Source organism: Xiphias gladius, chromosome 18 (assembly GCF_016859285.1).
Source record: "Xiphias gladius isolate SHS-SW01 ecotype Sanya breed wild chromosome 18, ASM1685928v1, whole genome shotgun sequence".
Lineage (NCBI taxonomy): Eukaryota > Metazoa > Chordata > Actinopteri > Istiophoriformes > Xiphiidae > Xiphias > Xiphias gladius.
Window position 1 is genome coordinate 13,883,352 of NC_053417.1, and position 23,756 is coordinate 13,907,107.

Sequence of the window (23,756 nt, forward strand, 5' to 3'; positions counted from 1 at the left end):
TCAGAAAAAAAGTCAAAATTGAGCTCAATTTAACTGGGAATTAAGTGGGATCACAGCATCTGCGGGTAAAGGATGTACCGAGTACTTACTTACAACCTTATTTTCATTTTCTAGATCAAAATACTGCAAAACCACGCTGGTTTTACAAGATCATCTGTCCCACATTCCATCTTGCTGGTTTACAACATCCACACATTAGCTACCAGGAAGCAGCCCCAGCTAGTGGTGAGCTGCATTGTACATTAATAAAATATTAATAATTTGTTTAACCGACTAGTATTCCTGGTGCTGAATAGTAAGGGTAGCAACGTTTAATCATTTAGTTTACTAATCGCACACATCCCTAGTTCTGTCCCGTAAAGGATCTGATATTACCTGTTTGAATTCATTTTGTAATTTACTGCCCTCTTGTGGCCGCAGTAGGTTATTGTCTCTGGAAGCTAGTTTGACTACCAGCGGCTGCATAAATCATTTTTGTCAATTTCGTGGGCGTGGCCGTGTCCCGTTGACACAGGCTGGGGCCTGTCAAGCAGAGGGGGGGCAGCATTTTTTTGGACGCTTGGACAAGTGTGCTTGTCAAGCTGCCCTTGACTCAGCTTCCACCGTTCTGAGATCACTTATGATATTGTACGCATCATTATACACATGCGCAGATGTGTGTTGAAACTGTATTTGCACATTAGAAAATTACTTAAACAGTCTTTTCATCATAAGCATTAAGAGGTGGCAGTAGCAAATTAATGAGCAAATTACACTGTGATTTATCATCTCAAATCGTTATAAATGGTCTTACTGCCCTGGTCCACCTCCCAATTATAAGATAACCTGGTATGTCTAAATGCTTTTTTAATTACACCACCTTAATGTTTCATATTTATTCAATTTTAAAGTTTTTAATTTCTCAAAAAAGTTAGATTACCAAGTTTTAAATTTTCCTAAAATTACATCTACTACTTCAAATAAATTTCAATTCACAAGTTTCTCTGTGTATACGCACTGGAGGTTTCAAGTATTCACTTGACCTGTGTAAGTTGAATACTGAACCATGATTGGTTTCCAAACTAGTCAGCTCGTACGTACGTCGTAAACTCAGATTTAAGGTGTGCACAGAAAAGTTCCCCCTTCAGCGGATGAAGGTGAAAACAGCCACTTTGTGTCAAACTCTGCACATATATCATTCTTCACAGTGAAGCTCAAACATGAAAATTAATTAACAATAAGCAAAACAAATTTTCGAGTGGAGGGGGGAGCGCAAGAAAATTAATTATATGCTGTCAGACATTCTGAGTTATTGCTCTAAGGAGCCTGCCACAGAGGTAATACATTAATATACCACATATTCATATGATCAGTAACAACGTAACTTTCAGACAAACACTAGACTCACCCTCCTTTGATGTAATCCAGGAAGGTGTGCTCTGACTCCACACTGAATGACAACAAGGACACCTGAGAGAAAAAGGTCCGAACAGATGATGTCATGCTTTGCAATTAAGGAAAGCGGAATCCACCAATCTATACATAAACACTTCCGTCTACCCCCCAAAAAAACCCACAAAATGACTTATCCCGGCAGAATGATTTTAACACCTGGGCAGCATATTAGTCTCACAATCACTGAGAACATCAGAGTGGCTGCACACTGATGGATGATCAGTGCGATAGATAACTAGCCACAGATTTTTATTACAGAGTCACCACATACAGCAAGAGCCGCCAAAGTACTCAGGCAGTAACAAATCTGTGGCTTATTTTTCAAAAAATCCATCACTACTCTTCAACAACAGGACACAGACAAATGTCCCTTTATGCATTACTATGGACTTGGTTTTTCATCCCGTTACAGGTCACAAGAATGTTTTCCCATCTACTTAAATTCCCTGTCTGGATCAAAAGCCCCGAGACTGGGAAAGGAACAAAAACATTTAAGAGAGCTGAACTGCGATCCACTTCCTGATGAAGTTTCCCCTAAGTGGGGTGTGAGTGCACCAGGAGGTTTGCTCTTATCTTAGAACTAAGTCTCACCGTCCCGGAGTTGATGTATCTCTTTTTCTTTATTTTCTTCTTGGCATTCACCACCTGGTATGAAGGCAGAATAAAAAAGAAGGATAATGATAATGTGAAGTTACAGCACAATTCTTTTTATCCTCCCCTGGGCATAATAATAAAAACATCTTTGTCCTCCTACTCCATGTCTGTAGGGGTAATGGAGCATAGGGACTGAATCCAATAACTGCAGTAGGTGAGAATGAGATAGCATTGATCATGCCTGGCAGCAACACACAAATTTTTCAGGGGGATTTTTATAAGCACCTATGTTGTGCTGTGCATTTTACACGCATATTACCAAGCTCGGGGATGATGGCAAAAAGGTTCCATATCTCTCCCCAAACCATTTATTTGTAATAAACAAAATGATAACCACATACAGACTGAATCACAGTGTGCTAGATCACAAATGTGAAATAACATATAATGTGTGCAGAAATATACACAAAAATAAACAAATATAGGGGTGATAAGCACTCTCTGCTTTCACTTAATGTGAAATCTTTAGCTTGCAGCCGAAGACGTATTCGACAGTCAGCCATCAAGGTCAAATATCTCAAATATCAATAATATCTGTCCCGCTCATTCTGTGGGTCTGCACACAAACATAAAGCACAAGCCTGGAGGAAAATGTGCTGTATGATAAAGTGAAAGATATTCCATGCTCCTCCTCCTCTCCGTGGGCTCTACTCCTTTGTTCTGCCTGTTTGGTTATTCCTCAACACCTCCAACACTGATGAAGCCTCGTGGTGCCGCAGCCATCGCTCACTCACTGCCACGTTTGCATTACGTCACGCAACCATCACCCTCAATTACAACAGCCTCCGTTAGCATTTAGCCTGCTGTCATCTCAACTCACAGAGCTAATGTTTGCAGGCCTCGTGCATGTCAGGTTGAGTACACAGGAATCTGAAAAAGAGTCAAAGACTGGGGCCTGTGACCTATTCAAATTCTTTATTTGTCAAATGCGAAAAGGCGGCTTCATGTAGTTTTTGGCCACACTCTGAAACTGTTTCAAGGGCACTGACCTGGCACAGAACGCATGAAGAAAGTGCTGTGTTTCATTTTCTAATTAAAATACAGCAAGACTTGGTGACGGGTACTGGATGCACCTTCTTCTGCCATGTCAGCAGGGCAGCTCTGCATGCCACTCACCCATTCTTTCCTCCTCTCCGTCTTTCGCTCTGTCTGTCCTTACCTATCCCATTGTACCCACTGTCTTTTCCCCTACTCACTCTCTTCAATGGCCCTGTTCTTTCCTTAAGCCAACACCATGACATATTCAGGGAATAATGTAACATGGCAAGTGTTTTAATGAGCAGGGACTGATAGGAGCCTCCCAGTGCATAACAGTGATACCCAATCTGACTCTCAAAGGACCATCCAAAAAACTAAGTGTAGTTCGGTTTCATTCCCATTTTTATTCTCACCACAGAAGAACCCTTCCTCATGTGGTCTGCTGCACCAATTAACCTCTCCGATGCTTAATGCTGGGTAGGGAGAGGAAAGACAGGGGAGGCCGACTTTTAATCTCAAATAGCCACAACACGGCTCAAACAACCAAGTCCTGGAGAATTCTAATGTCATTAAGCTTTGGATAACAAGACTTTTCTGAGCCAAAGGACACACTGATTTGCTCTTATATCAAAATATTTTTGTCACACTGGAACCCAGAGATTCAGCATAGGTTTGTTTTTGTGCCCTCGCAAGATAACTTGTGTTCCAAAGGTGAATCCACAGTTCATTCATTAAATAGTTTGCACACAGATCTGTCAAGCTACAGTATGGTTGGGGTGCTATTAAGTTACAAGTGTGGATGCCCAAAAATCTTCTATTGAACAAATAGATGTATTACACATTCAGAGTTGTATGTAAAGGAGGGCAAGCTTGGATTGGGACCTGAATTCTAGGTCCTCTGCTCTGAGGGAAAATAGACTATAATAGTATTGACTGTCTTTATCTCCACTCACCTCGTAGACGTTTAACTGGCTCTGACCCCGACACAGCTCTTTGTAGCTGGTGGTGAATTCACCGATGAAATCATGGCTGGAGGAAAGAGAGAAAAAAACCACACCTCGTGGTTAGACACAGCAGCTATAATACTGAGAGGTGAAAGATAAAAGTAGCAGGAGCATTTACACGACAACCGCTGATGCAAAGATGTATTGTAATAATCAGTCAAAACCTAATAGCAATTCAGTAAGAAATATGTGTAATTCACAGAGGGGTTAACTCATAGACACTGGGCAAGAGATGAGAAAAATTACTTTTTAATCAATAAATAATTATGAATGTCTGTGTATGTGCCTCCATTACCTCCCGTCTCTGTCCCAGTCATACACTTCCACTTTGATCGTCCTGTGAAACACATGAAAACAGAGGAAAAAGTCATCATTTGAGAGAGCACCTATGACTAATTCATGAGCCACTACCTAAATGTCCTTGAGGGCAAACTTCACAAAGAACATTTCTGAAATGACACAAAACAAGTCATTTAACCTCATTAATTGTCAGTGAAGGCTGAAATAAATCAATCCACGAGAGCCTGCTTTGTGTTTTGTATGCGAGCGATGCAAACATCCTTCTGAAGATCTAATAAGGGTGACAGTTTATCTTTCAAGCTAGACTGTGTTGCACACTGAGAGTGGTCAGTTTTTAAAATGCATTAGTTAATGGAAAATCTTCGATGGAACATTTTTATACAAGACTGAGACCACTACAAATCCACAAAGCTTAATTGGTTTCTGTCCGTCTTGATTGCAAAACAGCAATGGAAGTCTAAGTTTTTAGAGCGGTGTTGGTAAACTGGCATCAAGGACTTTAATGAATTGTTTACCAGTGAATTTGTGCTTCTCACAGTGGAGAGAGCAGGTTGATAAGAGTTTTGCCAAAGGTTTGGGTAAAACATTTTCTTTGCGCGCGTCAAAGATAGAAAACTAACCCCTTGGGTGGGAGCATATTTTGCAAGTTCCTCAAATAAGTTGAAAGGCGAGAAACCAAATAAGTAAGCCTGAGAGAATTCACTGAGAATGAGGAAAGGTTGCTCTCTTCTACTTGATCTACGCCCCCACCCACCCCACCATCAGCTGCTGTCAATCATGTGTCAGTGGGTTCAGGAGGACGCGGGGTGATGGAGGGCTTTCCTGTTAACCTGATCATTCTGTCTGCACTTAACGTATTTCCCCACCTAACAAACGTGTGCAATCCATGTAGAACAGAGAGAGATCAGACAAGAATTGTACTCTGATAGTGCAGTTGTTTTATTCCCTCTATATACGGAAACAACATATAACACAGCCAGATATTCAGAATTCAGAGTCAGAGTGAGAAAACTATCATATTGTCCTTCTACTCTCGACTGACAGATAAAAAAACTGATGTGTTTTGACACCTGAGGCCAGCATGGCAGATGATTCCAAAGTGATGTGTCAGTCACCATCGATTTTTTCTAATGTAATTTTCTTGCTACTCATGATCAGGGTCATACCCAGCACTACAACACTATCAAAGCTAATGGAGAAGATATAGAGAATTAGTCCTCGGATCAATTTCATTTCGGTTCCAGCACCCACTGCATGTTTGAGTGGAAATTGGAGAGATTTCACTTTCTGATCGCTATTAAAGCCAGACGATTACAAGAGATTTGACTGATTCACATGAGGCCGAGAGACGTGACTGAGGAGAGGGAGTAAACACAATTATTCATGCCTTAGATTTAAATGTAACACTTTGGCACAAAGGACATGTGCGGTGCAAAACATGAAGCTTTTCTGTGCTGGAGCACTGGCCATCCTGGGACCTCTGTCCTTTTCTGTTCCTTTGGCTCCTGTCAGATATCTTGGACCTGGATCTTCATCCTCCAGGAGACTCAGTCTCACCTCTTGTCTCTTCTAACTCTGTGTGAATGGCGTCCTTGAGGTCTTTTCAGATTCATATTCATATTTGTATTTGTTTGCACTCTATCCAAATCGCAGGGCTGAGAATACAGGGCCTTGTATGCTGTACAGATTGTAAAGCCCTTTGAGGCAAGTTTGTGATTTTGGATCTACAAAAATCAAATTGACTTCACTTGAAAGCATTTAAAAGAAAACAAGTACAATGCGCAGGACCTGAATCTGAAAAATCTGCATTATCTATAAATTAAAAAGGGCTGTGCATTTGACAAAATGCCTCAGTCAAAGCCTCACAATCACTGCACATACTGTGGGTTAAAACCAGGGCAGTTGCAATTATCACCGAGCCATTATATTTTAAACACAATTTTTTTTTTTTTGTGAGCCACTAAAATTTGATTTGCTGAGAAGTAGTGAGATTTCACATAAAAAGTCAGGGAAACACTAAAATGCCATAGATTTCTCCTGCCATCAAAATCCTCAATAGGAGTCAGGTGTCCTTTATGCTTCCCCTCCATCTGTCTGACCCAATTAGCATCTCCAAGCAGGTGAGCAGAGACAGGATCGAACTGAAAAACTCTGTTGACACCCAGCGTGGTGGGGAGGGTGAGGTTTGACATGTTCTTTGATGACTTCTACAGACTCTCATGGCTGTCTGGGTCATCACACCTTCATGCCTATGCGCACCCAGACACACAATCACACACACACGCACGCACGCACAGACATAGCGGGGCTCCTCTGTTGTTCGTGCCAACTGTCAGCATCTATAGATCGACAGGTACAGCCACTCTTCTTCCCCCTCTCACTTTCTTTCTCTTTCCTCTTTTTTTTAAATTTTCCTGCCAAAACTCTTCCTGCTCCTCAGGTGTCCCGCTAGGTCCTTTGCTCTGAAGAGATTCAGATAAGATAGGAGATCCCAGTGCTGCAACCAATCAGAAACCTGAAATGCTCTGAAAGGCTCTCGCCAGTTGTGGGCAAATCAATGAATATCCAGGCAAGGTAGCATTAATCAGAGATAGGCCTCGAACAATTCTCTATTTCAGCAGCAAATAAAGTAACGGTAGAAAAATCAATGGTGTCTAAATTTGACACACCCAACCCATTTTGAAATAAGCACGCCGCATATTGAAACTCTGCGTGGTTTTGATTTCTACTGGAAAATAACAATCCATCTGAGTAGATGCCCCTTGTGTGAGTGTGTGTGTGTGTGCATAAGACTTCACTGTACATCATCACTCATCCTACCTGTCATAGTCACCATTGCAGAGCGCTCTGACAGGGATGGAGAAGGGCTGCCACACGGGGTTCAGTGTGTTCTTCACCACCTCAGTCTTGTGGCAGATGGTGAACCTGGAGACACAGCGATTTAAAATTCTAAAACACACATCTCTAAGAAAAACCCAGTTATTAAATCTTCCCACTATGGTTTGCTTTGGTAGCTGCATAAATGTGTCTGTATGCAGTGGAATTCAGAGCTGATCTGATCTCAATCTAATTCTCTTGACCTTGGTTTCCTTCTTCTTTTAACTCCACGCCCTCCTACCTGCCTTTGACAAGCCAAAAAGAAAAACTCACAGAGAAGCGGAAGCAGGGAGCAAACTCACGTGCCATCCTCGTTGCTTCTGTAGAAGACCATGAAGGGGTCTGACTTTCCAAAGAAGTCCTTTTTATCCAGTTTGTTGGCACAGAATTGCATGGTGGCGTAATCCTACAGACAGAGGGAAAAAAGAAAGTCAGAGAAATGAGAAAAGACAAAAAAAGCAAATGATATTGTCCACCCATGCTCCGTCCTCTGTTTGTCTCCTGTTGTTTTGTATATACACACTGTGTGCCAAGATATAAAAGAACTGAAATACAAAATAAAAGTAAAGTGCTGAATGAATCCTAATAAGAGCAGAGCAAAACCAGCCAGTGGCCTGTAGTTTCCAAAATCTGCAAATGCATTCATTACCATTTCTTTATTATGCAACTCCTGCATTGGATGGAATAAGGAATATTAAATTGAAAATACCTTGTTGTGCTGAATATAATCATAGTAATAGCATGAGAGACCATGCAGAGGCACAGAAATGGATTCTAAAACCCTGCACATGGCGGAGGGGGGGGCTGTGTACAAAAAGGATGTAGAGGGTGTGAGTGCAACTAATGATACATTAGAAAGGCTGGTATTACCATAATTATACTCATTTAGGCAGCATTTCAAAGTGTGCTGCCATTACAAGGACAATGAACATGCCCCTTGGTTCCAGATAGTCTCCATGTGGTCAAGGTAATAGTCCGCATTGTACATTATAATGAGACTGTATAGTGAGCACTGACTGGACAGGTAAACGACCACGTCAGAAGAAACTCAGTTAAGTGTTCTCTATCACTGACAGCCTTTATCTCAATGCTGTATGAGCCTTTTTAAAAACTTTTTATCCCTGGAACATACTGCATATGCAAGTCAAGTTTCTGATCATCATATCTTAAAGCATGAGATGTGATATCAGAAGACATTCAGTGCCTTGAAGTAGCAAAAAGAAGAGCTTTTTTTACCCTGCTGGTCTCCTGGGGTTTTGGGGTTTGAAGTGCAGCCATTAGATCTGATTCAGCATGTTGCTGGGCATCATTTATCGATTGCTTTGACCCATATCAGTGTGGTGCACTCTCCCTCTGACCTGCCTCTCACTAACTCCCATTGAGTCACTATGTGCCTCGGACACAGACTGACCTCCATTTCTGAGACAACTGCTGAGACAAAGGTGGATGCCAATACATAGATACATAGTAAAATAATCCAGAGTAATCCCAAGAAAATTTTATCTAACTTTATTATCACTGTCGTAGTCAATCACTTTATCAAGCGTAGTTTATGTTTCCAACCAACATTGTGGAAATAGAAGTGAAGTAAAGAGCTGATTAAAACAGTCAGTGGTGGCTAAGTGGGTTGCTGCACATCTAATTTCAATTCCTACTGTCATTTCCCATTATTATCTGTGTTTTGTACCCAATATAGGCAGTGAGCATGCTACTGGAAAATTGTCTTTTTCCAATTTGTGTAGTTGGATACGGATAGGCCAAGTTATAGAACAATCTACTGTGCAGTTTGTACCTGAAGTGTGTCAAGCTCTCCCTTAATGGCTCTTCACAAGAACATCTAATTTGCCAAGTCCCCACTGTGGCTCGTTTTGTGGATTAAAAAAAAAACCCAAAACAACATATCATTCAAAAGGAGTTTGCTTAGGTCAGTTATAAAAGCCCTTAAAACCAGAACCATTTTATAACTGTCCTGCTTAGCCCTGACACAGCCTCTACAATTACACTATCATGGCAAGACAGTGCCTCAAGCCTTCATTAGGCACAGAGAATACATACCCACTTTGGTGCCTAGCAGTGTTCTCTCATTAACTGGGGAAAAAAGGCAGAACATTCATTTCAGCCACTGAGGTTTAGGAGCAACAGGGGAATACTGAGTGCAGAGTGCATCCTTCTTGCCATTTCTCTGCTCCACCAAGATATCGCTGCATGGGGTAAGTGGTAGAGCAATGCACGCTGTCACTTTCAGAAAGTGGGACTGGTCTTTCAAAGGAATAGGAGGCAATGGAGACAATACTTGAATTCACTTTACAGAAGCTTATGGCATCGTCAGGATCACATACCGTAGTGAATCACCAGATGAATCATGAGCCGAATCAGAAATTAACACAACTCCCTTGCATGATTCAAGCATCCCTCCATTCATTCGGGTTTCGTCTATTACGACTTTAAGCCTCGGATGAAGGATTCTGTTGATGTGAGGACCAGTTTTGTAACCACAAAAAAGTGAAAAGAAAAACGGTACCAGTGACAGCAATAAAATCAATTCCATTTTCCTACTGCAGTGATAAACTGAAGAATACTTGTTTGAGGGAAATACTTCATTCAATCCACAACGTCAGTGTTAATTGGGCTTAGTATAAGTTAGTAGTAAACTGGGGAGTTTATAGTGTACATATGCTCAAGTGGCATGAAAGTCCATGCTGAGGGTCTAAGGATAGGGGGTCTTTGCATTGACAGATTGTAAAGCCCAGTTTGAAGCAATCTGTGATTTGTGGTTTTGGGTTATATAAATAAAATGGCCTTGACCATGTATATGATCGTATACACGGAACCATACTACATCTGTCTAATACTTGAACAGGATGGAATAAACCTAACTGTGGTTTACTGCTGTCATATGTAAAGTGTTGTGTGGTTGACTTAGATTTAAATCAGCCAGAGCTGCGGCTTGACTGTGAGGAGGATCTGAGAGGGAGCCAGCCTCTGTTCAATATGTCTCATGTGCCAGAGATAACGACAGCCAAGAGGAAGCCTTTGATCCATGCAGAGGTTGTTGGTCTGTCTAATGATACCTGGCAAATCCTCCACGAAGGTGAGAGCCAACCTGCCTCTCAGTCAACAGTCCCTGCAAAACTTCCCTAGTCAATTCCCACTGTGCTGGTTCCCCTCACAGAGTTGCAGTGTTTACGTAAGGGCGAAGCAACAACTCTGCTGTCTCCATTTATTGGTCACATGTGGATAATAAAATAAACACCATCCAGATGGATGGTACCAATTCCAAACTGTTATAATTCACAGGTGTGGGAATTGTACTTACAGCAGTGTCTTCAGCTAAACTCTGCCTTTTCTTTAATTTTGTCTTCCTGTTCTTTACTCATACCAGAGGTATTTCCAATCAGGTTTCGATTCTGTGTCAACAGGGCAGGTCTTGAGTCACATGTCAAGTATGTGTCTCTCTAATTGAGTCCGGGAGAAAGGAAATGATCATTTGTACCAGTACTGATCATTTGCATTTATATTACAAAATTGCTTCTTGAAGTGGTGCTTTGCAGCGACGATGTTAACTCCTATCATTGCAGATCCAATGCACCTGATGACTCACAGCAGCCCGTCAACCACTGTGAGCACTGACACTTCAATCCAGCAGGACCGAATCGGTAATAGTTATCACGGCAGTTTTATTATCAGCATGCTTTATCTTTCTCACTCTAACAAGGGACTTTTTATTTGTCAGGAAATAAATGATGCTGTCAGCAAAACTTCAAAAAATCCTCAAAGTCAGGTACAACTACTCTTAAACCAGGTGTTTTGACTCAGCATGTATAGCACGAAGTTACAAAGCTTTGAGAAATTAGATGCTTACATGTATTAGGACATCATAAAACATTTATACAGTAGTTGCAGCTCAATGGCTTGCTTTATAGCCTCTGAGGGAGGCCAGTTGTTCTGGCCAATATGTCTTGCTACTTTCTCATGCTCCACTGGTAGCAGTATAATGTGATTATTTACTATCTTCATTTAGCAGTGCAGAGAGAAAGCCAATGGGCATTAGTGGACCCAGGTTCTTAGCGCAGACTCATGGATTAACATACCACACATTGGAGGACATGCCCATTTTAGTGATTGGAAAGAATGCAGGCTCATTAAATAGCCATTAAAACTCATAGAATATTCACTATGTACACAATTTCCAAATGATAAATGTAACTGCATATCCTGCTGCTCTAATAGGGACAGTTAGGATACAATAGATCTTACTGAAGTCAAGGCCATTAAACAACCCATTTCACTTCAGCAGGCTTGTGAACATTGCTAAACATGCATTATGCACCTCACACAAAATGCACCATTCCCCTAGTGTGTCAGAAACAATTTCAGAGTGACATGCCATAGTCCATCAGCTACAGTAAATACGTTCAATTAAACTCTAATGTACCATTGTTAAAGGGGCCCTTTCAAATGAGATCAGTGAACATTGGAAACATTTATAATGAAGACATCATAGTAAGCAAATTAAAAAATATATACTGGTCAAAACTTTTTGGACTTACTCTGCAGTTTCCCAGCTCCTCAGCAGACAAGATAATTGTTCCACATTTCTTCCCAGGTATGCCACTGAGAAAACAAAATGGATGTAATTCACTCTTTCAACAAAAACATATTCATAGCACAATTTGATAACTTTGAAGGTTTGTGGCTTAAATGGCATTGAGAGACACTGTGCCGCATTTTGCGAAACCTACAAGTCATACAATGTTCTCAATAAAGTCCACACTCCTCCGATCTAAATTTCTCAATGGCTGCTGGAGATGAGTTGTTTCAGCAGTAGCTTCAGCTTCAGTTGGTGAGTAAAGAGATGTCTAAATAATTATAATTCTAAAGATTAATGGTCATAGGGCTTTTTCTGCAGTCACACTTTTCATTTCAGGCCGTCAATGCAGGTGTATTTTCTACATAAAATTACAGCTTTAATCCAATAATGCAATACAGAGTGTAAACGTGACAGAGTGGCAGATTGACAGTTCTAATGAGCACATTATTTTGTTTTTTTATATATATCCCATCTCACCAACCTTCAGTATCCATTGAAGCTGTGAGAAACAGACAGCCCCATTCAACCCAACACAGAGCAAGACAACATATCTCCTTTCCAATCATACAGTTGCACCCCAGCTGCTAACACCCTTGTCATCTTTCCAGATAAAGAAGGAAATTACACAGGAGTCCTGCTGTGGCCTTAGCTGGAGACCAATCATATAAAGGTCAGACTTTCTGCTGATCCTCATCAAGCTGTGACAGTTGATCTGACTGGCAGTAATACTGGATTCCATACTGCTAAATGTGAGGCAGTCTTTGACTACAGCAGCAGAGGCTTGCATTATTTACAAAGATAATTTAAAGCACAAACCTGCAATCGCTGAAGATATAGCTCTGGATATGCCAGGAGAGCTATTAAGCGATAGAGCGTGGTTTCCTCTTTCTTATCTGCCTGTGTGGGAAGTGTTTGTAGCATTTTTCAGAGATATGGTATAGGGTGTTTCCATTAACCTTTACTGGCCTCTCTCAGGTTTCCCAGGCCAATAACACGCACAGTTTAATTCTCCACAAAAGCAGATGTACACCCTTATGAATCAACTTTGATCAATACCTTAATATAAATCCACTGACCATAGCGATCAACAGCTGTTGCATATCCACCAGTATGTGCCAGAGAACTATCACAGTCTCAGCTTTCAGTGAGGTAAAATGTAAAATGAAGCCATCACATTCTCAGAGGGCAGGGTACACTTCATTCTCAAGCTATATCTTCAAGGACCATGGAGAGCAATCTCAAGGTGAATGAACTGTCCCTGAATTATTTATGCTTTGACACCTCAAAGATCCAGCAAACCACTAACCAATCAGGCCAGTAAACCCAACAAACTCCACAGGTCAGGTTATCTCTGTGAGGTCACACTAATAACCAATACACCTCTCAAACTGGGAAATGAGATCCAGTAATGGGTAAAATATTGGCTCCAGTTGCATTAAGATGCACCACCCTGCTCTAATCTGCTGCTGAGATGAGAGCAGGTACCAAAAGGGCAATGGTCTTTTAAATTAAGCATGCAGTACTGAGTGCAGCATTTTCTCTGACAATGACTAGTTAACTTGAAGATCAAACAAGCACTGAATGAACAGTTCCTGTCATTTATCTGTGGTACACGAGTTCCTTTTTATTGCCAAGACTTACTGAATTCACTGCTAGCTCAAACAGCTTCAATGTTGACATCTGACTGCCGGGGATATGAAGTGTCCTGCATCAAGAGGCCTCACTCGCTCAGCACTCTTTCACTGGTGGTTCCTCAGTGGGAAAATGCTTTGATGATGAAATTATGTGAAATGTGCTGCTGTGTTCCTCCTTCCTGTACTATCTTCAATGAACAAGGCCCACAGTCTGACTGCTGTGAGAGTAACTGACAGGCTTTAATCAGTTGGTCATGTTAATGTGTGTCACATTTGTCTCCACTGATTCTGCTGCAGCTCAAACTTTTGAATATTCATATTACTAAAAACATCAGTGCATTTTGTGATGTTCAACAGTCAGGCAATCCCCAGGTAACCACCCCTTGTCAACACAACCAAGTGACAGCTTCAATGTTTCAGGCTACATCATCACATCCATATACATATCTACAGTATATACAGTATAAATGCATAATATGTTTTTTAGTCTCTCTCTTTTCACTATTTTGCTTGGGATGTGTATCATGGCCTCTCCTGGTGCGGAGGTTGGGGGGCTGGGATTAGTTATGTCATCACAAACAGCAACGTCATATAACAAATAAAGTCGACTTATGGGTGTCACTTCATAACGTTGTCATTGGGTCGTGTGAATGCTGCAGCAATGTAAATAAGGTTGTGTTTATGTGAGGACATAAACATGTGGATAATAATCAAATTATACCCTGAAGTGTATCATTATGAGTTTTCATATGCTAACATAAATAACTGATCATCACGGACGATATTTGTTAGAATATGTTGCCATTTACATAGTTACTGCAGCTGCCTCTTTATAGTGTATAAAAACCATAACGAGGTTATTCAGGCAGTTAGGATTTATTTTGAACTCTGTTGAATTTCTGACTGACCTGACAGTGGTACATATTAGTTTGAGTGCAACCTGCTTAAGGAGATTATTCTGAAATTTTCTGAGAATATTCATATTCCAATTATGAATCCTAAGGTGTGTTTCAATAATCGCTTGCCATGCCCTCCTTCACTGCTCCTCTGCACTTGATATTACAAAGCACCATTTAATGAGTAAGGAGGACAGGTCAGAAGGGAGAGGATTATTTAAAATGGTGCGCACTTTTCCTCATCTGTAGACTCAAGAAACACCATTCAGTTACAAATTAGCCCTTTTCCTTTATGTCTGTGCATTGCATTATTTCATCTCACAAACCAACTAATGCCTTTTCAGCCTATCGTTGCAATATGTCGACATAAAGTGAGTTCATCAGTGTCTTTAATAATGATAAAAATAGGGGTGCATGCATGGCTTGACTCTTCATCATTGTTCACTCACCCCCCAGCCCTCAGAAGGAAAAAGGTCACAATGATTATTTTAATTTGTAACTTTGTAAGAGGCCTGATTGAGGATGTTCAGGCTAAATGACTGTGTGCAGTCACGATCTTATGTGTATCTGAAGAACAGAAATGTAAGCTTTATGCAGTTCTATTACTTAATTTCTTTACAATTAAATGCAATCTATAGTTCAGAGGAACAAGAGTAAAGGACATTTTGCAAACATTATATATTGTTTTGATGACGTGGTCTTGTTCAGAAAAGACTGATGACTGCACGTTATCATCTACGGCTTCTGTGCTTGCAGTAAATGATTACTTTGATATAATAAAGGCATTAATGCTTCCAGCAAGTAGCTTGGATACTTAACACCATTCACAGTTCTCTGTAATTCATACAGTCACTTACATGCTTCCCTTGTCATGCAACAGACACATTGCCATATGGTCCCGGCCAACCCAACGCCACTCCATGATGTGTATTGATGTTGCCTGAAAACCTCAGCGGGCCTCATATTTACAGTCAGATTATCATCATGTCAGTGAGGCTACCTCCTCTGCTGTTACTCCTCATCAACAGAAACTCAGAGGATCAAACACAAAATTCATAAAGAAAACAAACAAGTATAGACAGAACTGAAAAAGGGCCTTGTACCTCAGCGGCTTCCTTTCACCAGAAAGGAGGGGAAAGAAGAAGTGTTGTCATACTCTTAGTTCAAATCGAAACAAGAGAGTTAGCCACAGCTGCCTCGACAGATCCCCTGTTTGATCAACTGAATGGAAAGAGATCAAGCAGCATATTTCAGCATGACTACAATTACTTGGCCAAAGTTTCTAATATTGCTATTGCTGCAGAATACCAATGAGAATACTGGGAGAGGGGAGGGAACATTCAGTTGCTTATTCCTCCCCAAAACAAGCATCAAAGAGCACTGTGTGTGACATATTATATTATGTATATTCAGGCTCAATGTACGGCCTCTATAATTTCCCATGTAGGGACAGTTGCTGTCGTGAAATGGTGATTCACAATGGCCTGTATTCTCCATCACCTATCAGTGCAAAGGTGGGGTGGATGTAGGTTCGTGAGATTAAAGTCCAAAGAGGGAGAAGGAAGCAATTGTTGATGCCGTTCACATTATGTCATTAGGATGAGGAATGGTCTTGATATTTAACAACGCTGCAACGTGTCACGCATATGAGAGTGGGGGAGGGTTATCTGCTCGACAATATGAGTGAGAGCCCAAGAGGAAGAAAATGATTTTTTCACACTGCAGTTGTTGCAGGGTGTGTCTATATTCTTCCCCACGAGGCAAAAGGACTGCAGTATTATCATGCTAAGAAGACTGTTATTTTGCAGTTACACACATAAGTGGAGATGAGCAAATTAAAAAAGGTATTATTTGGGAGGTTGGAGTGTGAGCACAGCAAGAAATAAAATGAGAAATAGGATCATTTTTACTGCACAAAAGAATGATTTCATTGAGATTGTCCAGGTCAGTGATTCCAGTGAATCTTTCTGCTTGACAAGGGGATTGGACTAATTTGAACAAATCTCACTGGTTTGAGTTGAGTCAAAGACCAGCAGACATGGAGGGTAGACAGATAATCTGGCTTTGTGCCACTGTAAACATTTGGGGCGGTAGGCAGATCAGAGTTGAACAGAATTAGGCAAGGTTGCCAAAACTCGATGTGGGTTCAAATGGGATTATACCCCTAATCCCCTTGATCTTCATACACCGATAAACATCCATAATCCCTCACCTCACTAGGATTAAAATAAGAGCATGGAAAGCATAATGGCTGACTCAAAAGGACACCAGAATACCTACTGTAGTTCTCAGAGAGGAAAAGAGAGCTGCTCCCTACTGGATCTATAATAGGAGCTGGTGTTTGTGTTTAAAGTAGGTAGCTACAGGCAACCTGTGCTAAGATCTTTGAAGCTTTGTTCGAATCCGCACAAAGCAAGTAAATATGGCAAAAAATGTCATTTAGAGAAATGTCAGATGGGTATACAAAACAACCAAGAGAAAAGAATGTGTTTGCTTTTTTTTACCAGTGGAAACAAGGTGAAAGTTATAAGACCACATTGTCACCAACATGTCATTCTTTTTTTTCCTTTTGTTGCAGTTATGCTGTGTAACCTACAATATTGAGTGTTAATCATTGGATACCTCAAGACTCCCACTGATGCACGACGACCATTTTCACAACCTCAATAAATTAAACTAATCCTTTTGTTTATGTGAATTGTTTCGCTCTTATGTAGTTCTTAATTATGAAAACAACATGTTAAATACAATTCAATTATGAACGTATTCCATTTTACGAGTGTGTAGTGATGTAATGAGATTGTTATAGACGTTTTGATTACATAAATTAAGGCACAGGCTTTAATCACTATAATATTGTTTGATTTATTGGGAGTCCAAATAAATGAGACATTCACTCACCAACCCCCTGCAAGCTAAAATCACTTTTTTTGAGAGAGAAAAGATCAGGAGAACTTGTCAAATAAAAATAAACTTTCTCTCTCTGTCTAAGGACAAAAATTACTCAAAGTCATGAAACTGAGTTCACTTCTTTCCTTGTGTTCTCTCCTGGCAACAACAAAAACCTTTCTCTAGAGGACATAACAAACCCATTTTCAACCCCCCACCCCCACCCCCCCAAGAACAGAACATCCCTCTCTATCCAAGGCCAAAAGAAATGCACAGTTCTCTATGTAATTACACATATGATGTAAGTTTAATTTTATCACACTCTTCCACTGCAGGTGCATGACATCAAATAATAGCCAATTCTCCTCTCCTTTCCCCTGTTGTGTCATGAGGCCACGGTACCTTTTGCCCCCTCACCTGGTGTTGGGATGCCAATAATGGAATTCATATCATGTTACACTGGGTCACTCTGACCTCCTCTGTGGTGGTTACTGCTGACTATAGCTTGCAGTCTGCGTTGCTGACAGATTGTTTTCAGGTGTTGAATAGATTAACAACATGGGAGCTTTAAACTGGGATATCAGAGCACTCATTCTGACACTTTGAGGATCTTTTCTCACCTTTCCAGCAGATGACAGACATGAACAATGTCTGCTCTGAGTGCTAAACAAATCAGCTAACTAGTCTCCCCCTCCGCACCAGGAGAGGCCATGATACACATCCCTACATGAAAAAACAAATCTGCTGTTTAAAAACCTTCACTTCCCTTGCCTGCTCTTTCACCTGAGACCTCCATTATTAGTATGAAGCCAAAAATCTTTTTCCTTGTTATCTAAAGAGCATTAAAAACCAAGACCTTTAACAACCACAGTATTTATTAAATGAACGGCTTCTTTTCATGGAAGATAAAGATTTTTAGATTTTGTGATACACCACAGTCATTGAAGAGTCAAAAACAGAACAATTCGTATTGGGATGGCAAGGTTAAAAAACAGTTTGTTATAAGAGCTGTGAGGGGAGGCGTTTTGCCTCTTATAATAAATCCCTGTTTCATTGGGCAAAAAGGGTTCTTCTACAATCAGCACAGTTGGGGTTTCCACACCTAAGCAGGAATAGACATTATTAGAGAGGGACCCTTGTTACTGCTCAGCCTTGGAGCCCAAATTGGCATTTAGCAAGGCAGCAGAATGCTCTAATTGTATGTGATGTCCTGAGGCAGAGGATGCTGATTACTGTAAGCCATCTAAAACACCTCACCTCCCATGTATCACAAACAAAGACTGGGCTAAACGAGCAAAGAAACACTGTACCTGCTTCCCTCTCTCCATTTATCATACTACTTATTATTTCAGTTTCAACAAAAAGTGAACTTCTCTCACTCCCACTCCTTATTTAAATTTGCAGCATATGTTTTTTTTTATCTCAGAGGAACTGTTGCTGTGTAGCCCCGAGTCAGTCAGCCATCTACATTAACTAACAAACTTTAAAAGAACTGAATCTCTGAAGTAGAGATGAGACACGTGATGCCCTCTGCTTCAGTGTTTGCTGAGTAAACTCCTGGTGGGTCATAGAGCTCTAATACTTGAGACAGCAGTTTGACATTGCGTGAGCACGACACTGTAAAGATGTATTCGACTATTTACATTTTGATTGTTGATTTTGATTATTGTGTGGTGATGCAGTTTTAAGTTAGGTTATCTTCAAACTGTATTTCATCTCACCTGAATAAGGCCCTGACTATTTGTTAAAGCCTAAACCTAAGCAGAGATTTTCCAATCATAGCGGTGTATGTCGGGCTGTAGTAAGAACGATATTCAGCGATCTAAGAATTTTTGATGGTGGTGTCATTTTTTAGCCTTTTCAAAATCAAAAGCAAAAAAGCCAAAGTGTAAGGAAAGGACAAAAGGAGTGTTTATCTGCTCTAACATCAGCTTTAAATATTAGCATGTCCAGCTAACCAGCTTATCACCAATAGCAGTAACCAAGCATTATTTCCAAATCAAGGAGATAGCAGCATTCACTGAATTACTTTGGGAAGTTCAACCAACTTATGGTGCTAACGTTAACTTAATTGGCTAGCTAGCTACAGCTGGTAGTTAGTTCAAGTTGTCCTTTCAGTCAGCAAAATTGAAAGTCGCCTCCTAGAAATGAGAAGCTGCTTTTGTCTACCTCTGTGTGAAATCAAGGACCATTTGTTTCAAAATTTACAATGAATTTCCTTAGTAAATCTGCCACTATTTTAACTGTATGATGCGCTGGGTGAGAATGGAAAGCTTGACAAGCATAGAAACATTATGAATAAGGGGGTGTGGGGCTTAGCGAATGGTCAATTTCAAACTTAATTATTTCAGTGAAATGTTTTCCTCTTACATAATGGAAGAGGAATTTTCTGAGTCAGTACTCTCACAGTACTGAAGGCAAAGTGAAGATGTTTGTTTTGGATTGTATTACATGTTCCGACGTTGCTGTATTTAATACTTAGTCTAAAACTAATTATAGGGTGCAAAAAGGATCCATAGAGATATAGGAGATCAGATACAGTGTTAAAAAGATGTGCCGTCCTCAGTGGGAAAACAAAGATGAGACCTGGAGGGAGTATAATAAAATATTTCACATCTATAATACCAAAATTAATTTGATGCAATCCTGTGTTTCAGAACTGAAAACAGTTTTTCTGGATGTCTGAAATTTTGACTTGTTTTGATAAAAAGATGATTCAGTCAATTAAAGCAGAGTGTATTTAACGCAAGCAGAACCAAGCTTCATTGTAAAAAAACATCATCATTCATCACTTTGTTCCCTGTTTACCATTGAACATCTGCACTGGTGTGAGCAGTCATCATTTCACATGTGCACCGGCCATTGTGTCAATCAAAGCCTCATCTTAAAAAGTCACTGTTGATTGTTGTGACGTTATGCTCCCTGTGGCCTCGTCACACAGCTGAATGTGACAGAGCCATTTCCGGTCTGCACCAACAGTGTGAGATGAACTTTGTGATTACTTTTCTCTCAAGACTTTCTGCTGCTTTATTGATGTTGGCGGTTTTAACACAAATAAAGCAGCAGAACAAAGAGAGGTGGGCCCGGCAAACATATTTCTTGATGGCAATTATTTAAAACAGGTGTGATTATTTTCATTTGAAAGCAGATTAGATATTAACATGCTCTGTGACACAGTGGCCAGTGCACATACAGTATTAAGCTACAACTTCCCACACCAGAGAAACAAATTATTTACAGCAACGGTACAATTAAAAAAGAAATCTAGTGATAGTAATGAAATGTCAGTTCTGCTTTTATCAAATCTGGCATTTTTTAATCAACAATAATAAATAAGTAAGAATTCAAGAGAAAAATTAACTGTCTACCCACACTGTTATCTTCTCTGTTTTTATGATTTAATTTTTGAGTTCCACCCTTGAGCTCACTTAAATCAAATTTCTTCTCGGCTTTTGACTTTGAAGTTTTGCATTCAGAGTACCACTGTGGTCCAGCCTCTGTTGAGCTGTAAAGACACATTTGAACAGAAACAGGCTGATCTCTTTTGTGAGCTAAAAAGTGAAAGGCACATGAAGCACACTAGAAGTCACTTATTATACCTTGCAATTGTGTAAATATTTTTTGCTGAACCACAACAGTGAAGCCAGCCCTGTAAAAGGGAAAGTCCCTGATCGACTGACTGACCGAGTGAGTGTCATCTTACATATAAATGTAGCCTAAATCACAGCACAGCCGTTGTCTTTAACTTATGTGTATGGTGATTTTGTCAGATGACGTCCCACTTATGAAATCAGGATTTTAGCAGTGCAGAGCAGCAGCTGGGAAATGGCTTGGAAGTGACTGCTGGTGAACATATAGTCTTAAGGGGCTGCATTTCAGTCACAGAAACAGAAAAACATGTAAGCGAGAGCAGCTTTATTGGGAGTTTGGCTGTATTAAAATACTGTATATGTGAGCACAGAGAATAGGAGACACAAACAAATAAAGGGAGGTCCAGCCATATGCTAGGTTTCACCTAGTCTTGTTCTTAAATTTCCTACTCAGTTACCACTCTATATGCAGTGTTGCAGATACAACACTGCAAGACAAGATTATTCCTTTTGATGATGGTTTTGTTCCTACAGGTGAACCTTTGATGTGTGCTACAGCTTTCAATTTAGTCAACTGAGCGTGCACGTTTTTTTTACGTATTATTTTATACATTTTCGTAAATCCCTTTCCCCCCTTGGCTCCCATGGATGCAGCCAGCACACCCACGACAGTCCATGTGGTTTTGCTTGCAGTTCATTTCCTGCTTCAATCGTACAGCAGGAGGGCACTGTCACAGCAGGCTAATGGGTTTGACATGCTAATGTTGTGCTATATTCATATGCTCTAGTGTGGTATAATGCACCTTACCAACAGAAACGGTTACTGCTATTTGTATAATGAACTCTATTATCATGTTACCTATACAGCCCTATTGTGATTTCTTCCCACAGGCTATACACATAATCACAGCCATGACAGCTGCGTGACATCTAACATGTTTTTCAGTAAATGATGCCATTCACCTGCAGCAGTCAATCATTTAGCTTTGCATTTCCCCGGTTTCCAATAACTTTGATACATGCCTCTCATTAAACCACAATATTAACAGAAAGGATGTGTGCCACTGTGTCACTTCAGTGCTTCATAGCTCACATTCCTTCCACTGGCACACATTTACGTCTTAATAAAGTCATGTGGGAAAAGCCAGACATTTCATCTGACCTGTTATTATCCGCAAGACAAATAAGTCTTTGGAAATCTGCTCAGAAGCCAACCCCAGAAGATTATGTTTGTCCCCATGTGCACAGCATATACAAATTGAGAAATGATTGAGGTAAATTATTGAGCCAAGTGTGAGTTGCGGGTTATGTTTATGCTTATATGAAGAAAAAAGACGTGTGTATGGGCAATGTATTCATCACAATGTGTGTACAAGGAATCCCACAATAAGATGAATACTTGGTGCACATACACACCACAATTCAACCCAAAATTCAGTCCTCTCAAAATAAATCATTCATTTCAGGTTTAAAACCCGAATTTTTAAGACAAAATTATGGCTTAGATAGATTTTAAAATTTGGGAAGCGTGTAGTGGTTATGGTTAAGGTAAGACTACAGGGAGTGAATGTAAGTCACTATGACGTTCAACCTAGTTTCCTGTATTTTACATTCATATACAACTAGTTTGCACTGGCAAGTATATTTTGACGGCAACATAATGCTGCTCAGATTACATGTTTGTTGATCAACAACAACTTGCAAACACAAAATGTTCATAATAAACTTATCTGCAACACACTCACAGTTAATATCATGCTTCCTTTGTTTTCCTACAATATCAACTTCTAGCAAGTAAAGAATGATTTATGTGTTTATGGTTATGTTTAGGGAACACAAGGCACAAGGGGGTAAGGGAATGATTGTACTCAATACTGACTTGAAGTAGCATTGAAACATGTTCACTGTTTCAACATCTAAACAAAACCATGATCTTTCCCCAACCTTAACCTAGTGTAATGCAGGACACTAACCCTGGTCTCCAGTGTCTCCCAATGTTCCGAGCACTGCAAGCCCTATGATTTCAGTGCAGTATAAGGACATCACACAGCTATTACATCTCCTCCTAAATGTATTAGGAAAAGCAAATTAGGAGTATACTGTATGAATGTATTTTGCAAGACATATAAAATTTGTTCAAACTCTGACATGTGGGGACTCGTCACCACCCTGGGGAAAAAGTTTGGTCCCACTAACGATAAAAAACAATTAAGAGTTAAGACTTGGCTTTGGTGTTAAGAATTATGATTATGTTTGTTTGTTTGTTTTTTGAGTAAGGGTTTGGGAGGCATGTAGTAGTTATGGTTAACATTAAGGTGAGACTACAATTAATCAGTACTATGTTCTCAGAAGTATAGTAATACACATTTGTGTGTGTGTGTGTGTCCTTAACGGTGGAGGGAGCAAAAGAAAGGCAGAAGGGGAACAAGTGAGAAGTGTGGAGGAACAAGAAGAAATAGAGAACAAAATGAGGAAAAAGGGGGTCAAGATAGGAAAAAAAGAATCTGGTGGATGGAAGGACTGAGAATAAATGAGAAATGAAGTGCGGAAAATAGGGAAAGGGGTGCTGATATGCCTCTTAAGCAGGTCATTGGATGCAGTGAGCCTTCAGAGGGCTTGTTTAAGCATGGCTAACAGATTTCCTCAGTCCCTGGGGTAGCCTTTTCTCAAAGCCACAGTCTAGAGAGGCACTGTCTTGTCAGGATGTATGACAAGGAAATGGAGCACATAGACATTAAACAACTTCTAAGCTATTGTCTATCACAGGAGGGGAGGGAAACTCCATTACCCATTGATACCATTTAGCTATGCAACTACAACTACCGCCACATGGTTGAATGCCTCCTCCAACTAGTCAAGTTGCAGTTTATAGCCATGTCTTTCCAAAATCATGTAATACACAGCGGGGT

The 23,756-nt window shown here is 40.3% G+C and overlaps 1 protein-coding gene across 11 annotated transcripts in view; it reads right to left on the reverse strand.

Moving 5' to 3' along the window:
- cpne5a (copine Va) overlaps positions 1 to 23,756 on the reverse strand; it is a 79,033-nt gene that overhangs the window by 26,318 nt on the left and 28,959 nt on the right. For all 11 annotated transcript variants that reach the window (XM_040153302.1, XM_040153305.1, XM_040153304.1 and 8 more), the window contains 7 exons: positions 11,798 to 11,861; positions 7,550 to 7,653; positions 7,191 to 7,295; positions 4,366 to 4,407; positions 4,020 to 4,095; positions 2,026 to 2,079; positions 1,388 to 1,449 (listed from right to left, as the gene is read on the reverse strand). In XM_040153302.1, coding sequence (XP_040009236.1) covers positions 1,388 to 1,449; positions 2,026 to 2,079; positions 4,020 to 4,095; positions 4,366 to 4,407; positions 7,191 to 7,295; positions 7,550 to 7,653; positions 11,798 to 11,861 — 507 coding nt within the window. The remainder of the gene's footprint in view (positions 1 to 1,387; positions 1,450 to 2,025; positions 2,080 to 4,019; positions 4,096 to 4,365; positions 4,408 to 7,190; positions 7,296 to 7,549; positions 7,654 to 11,797; positions 11,862 to 23,756) is intronic.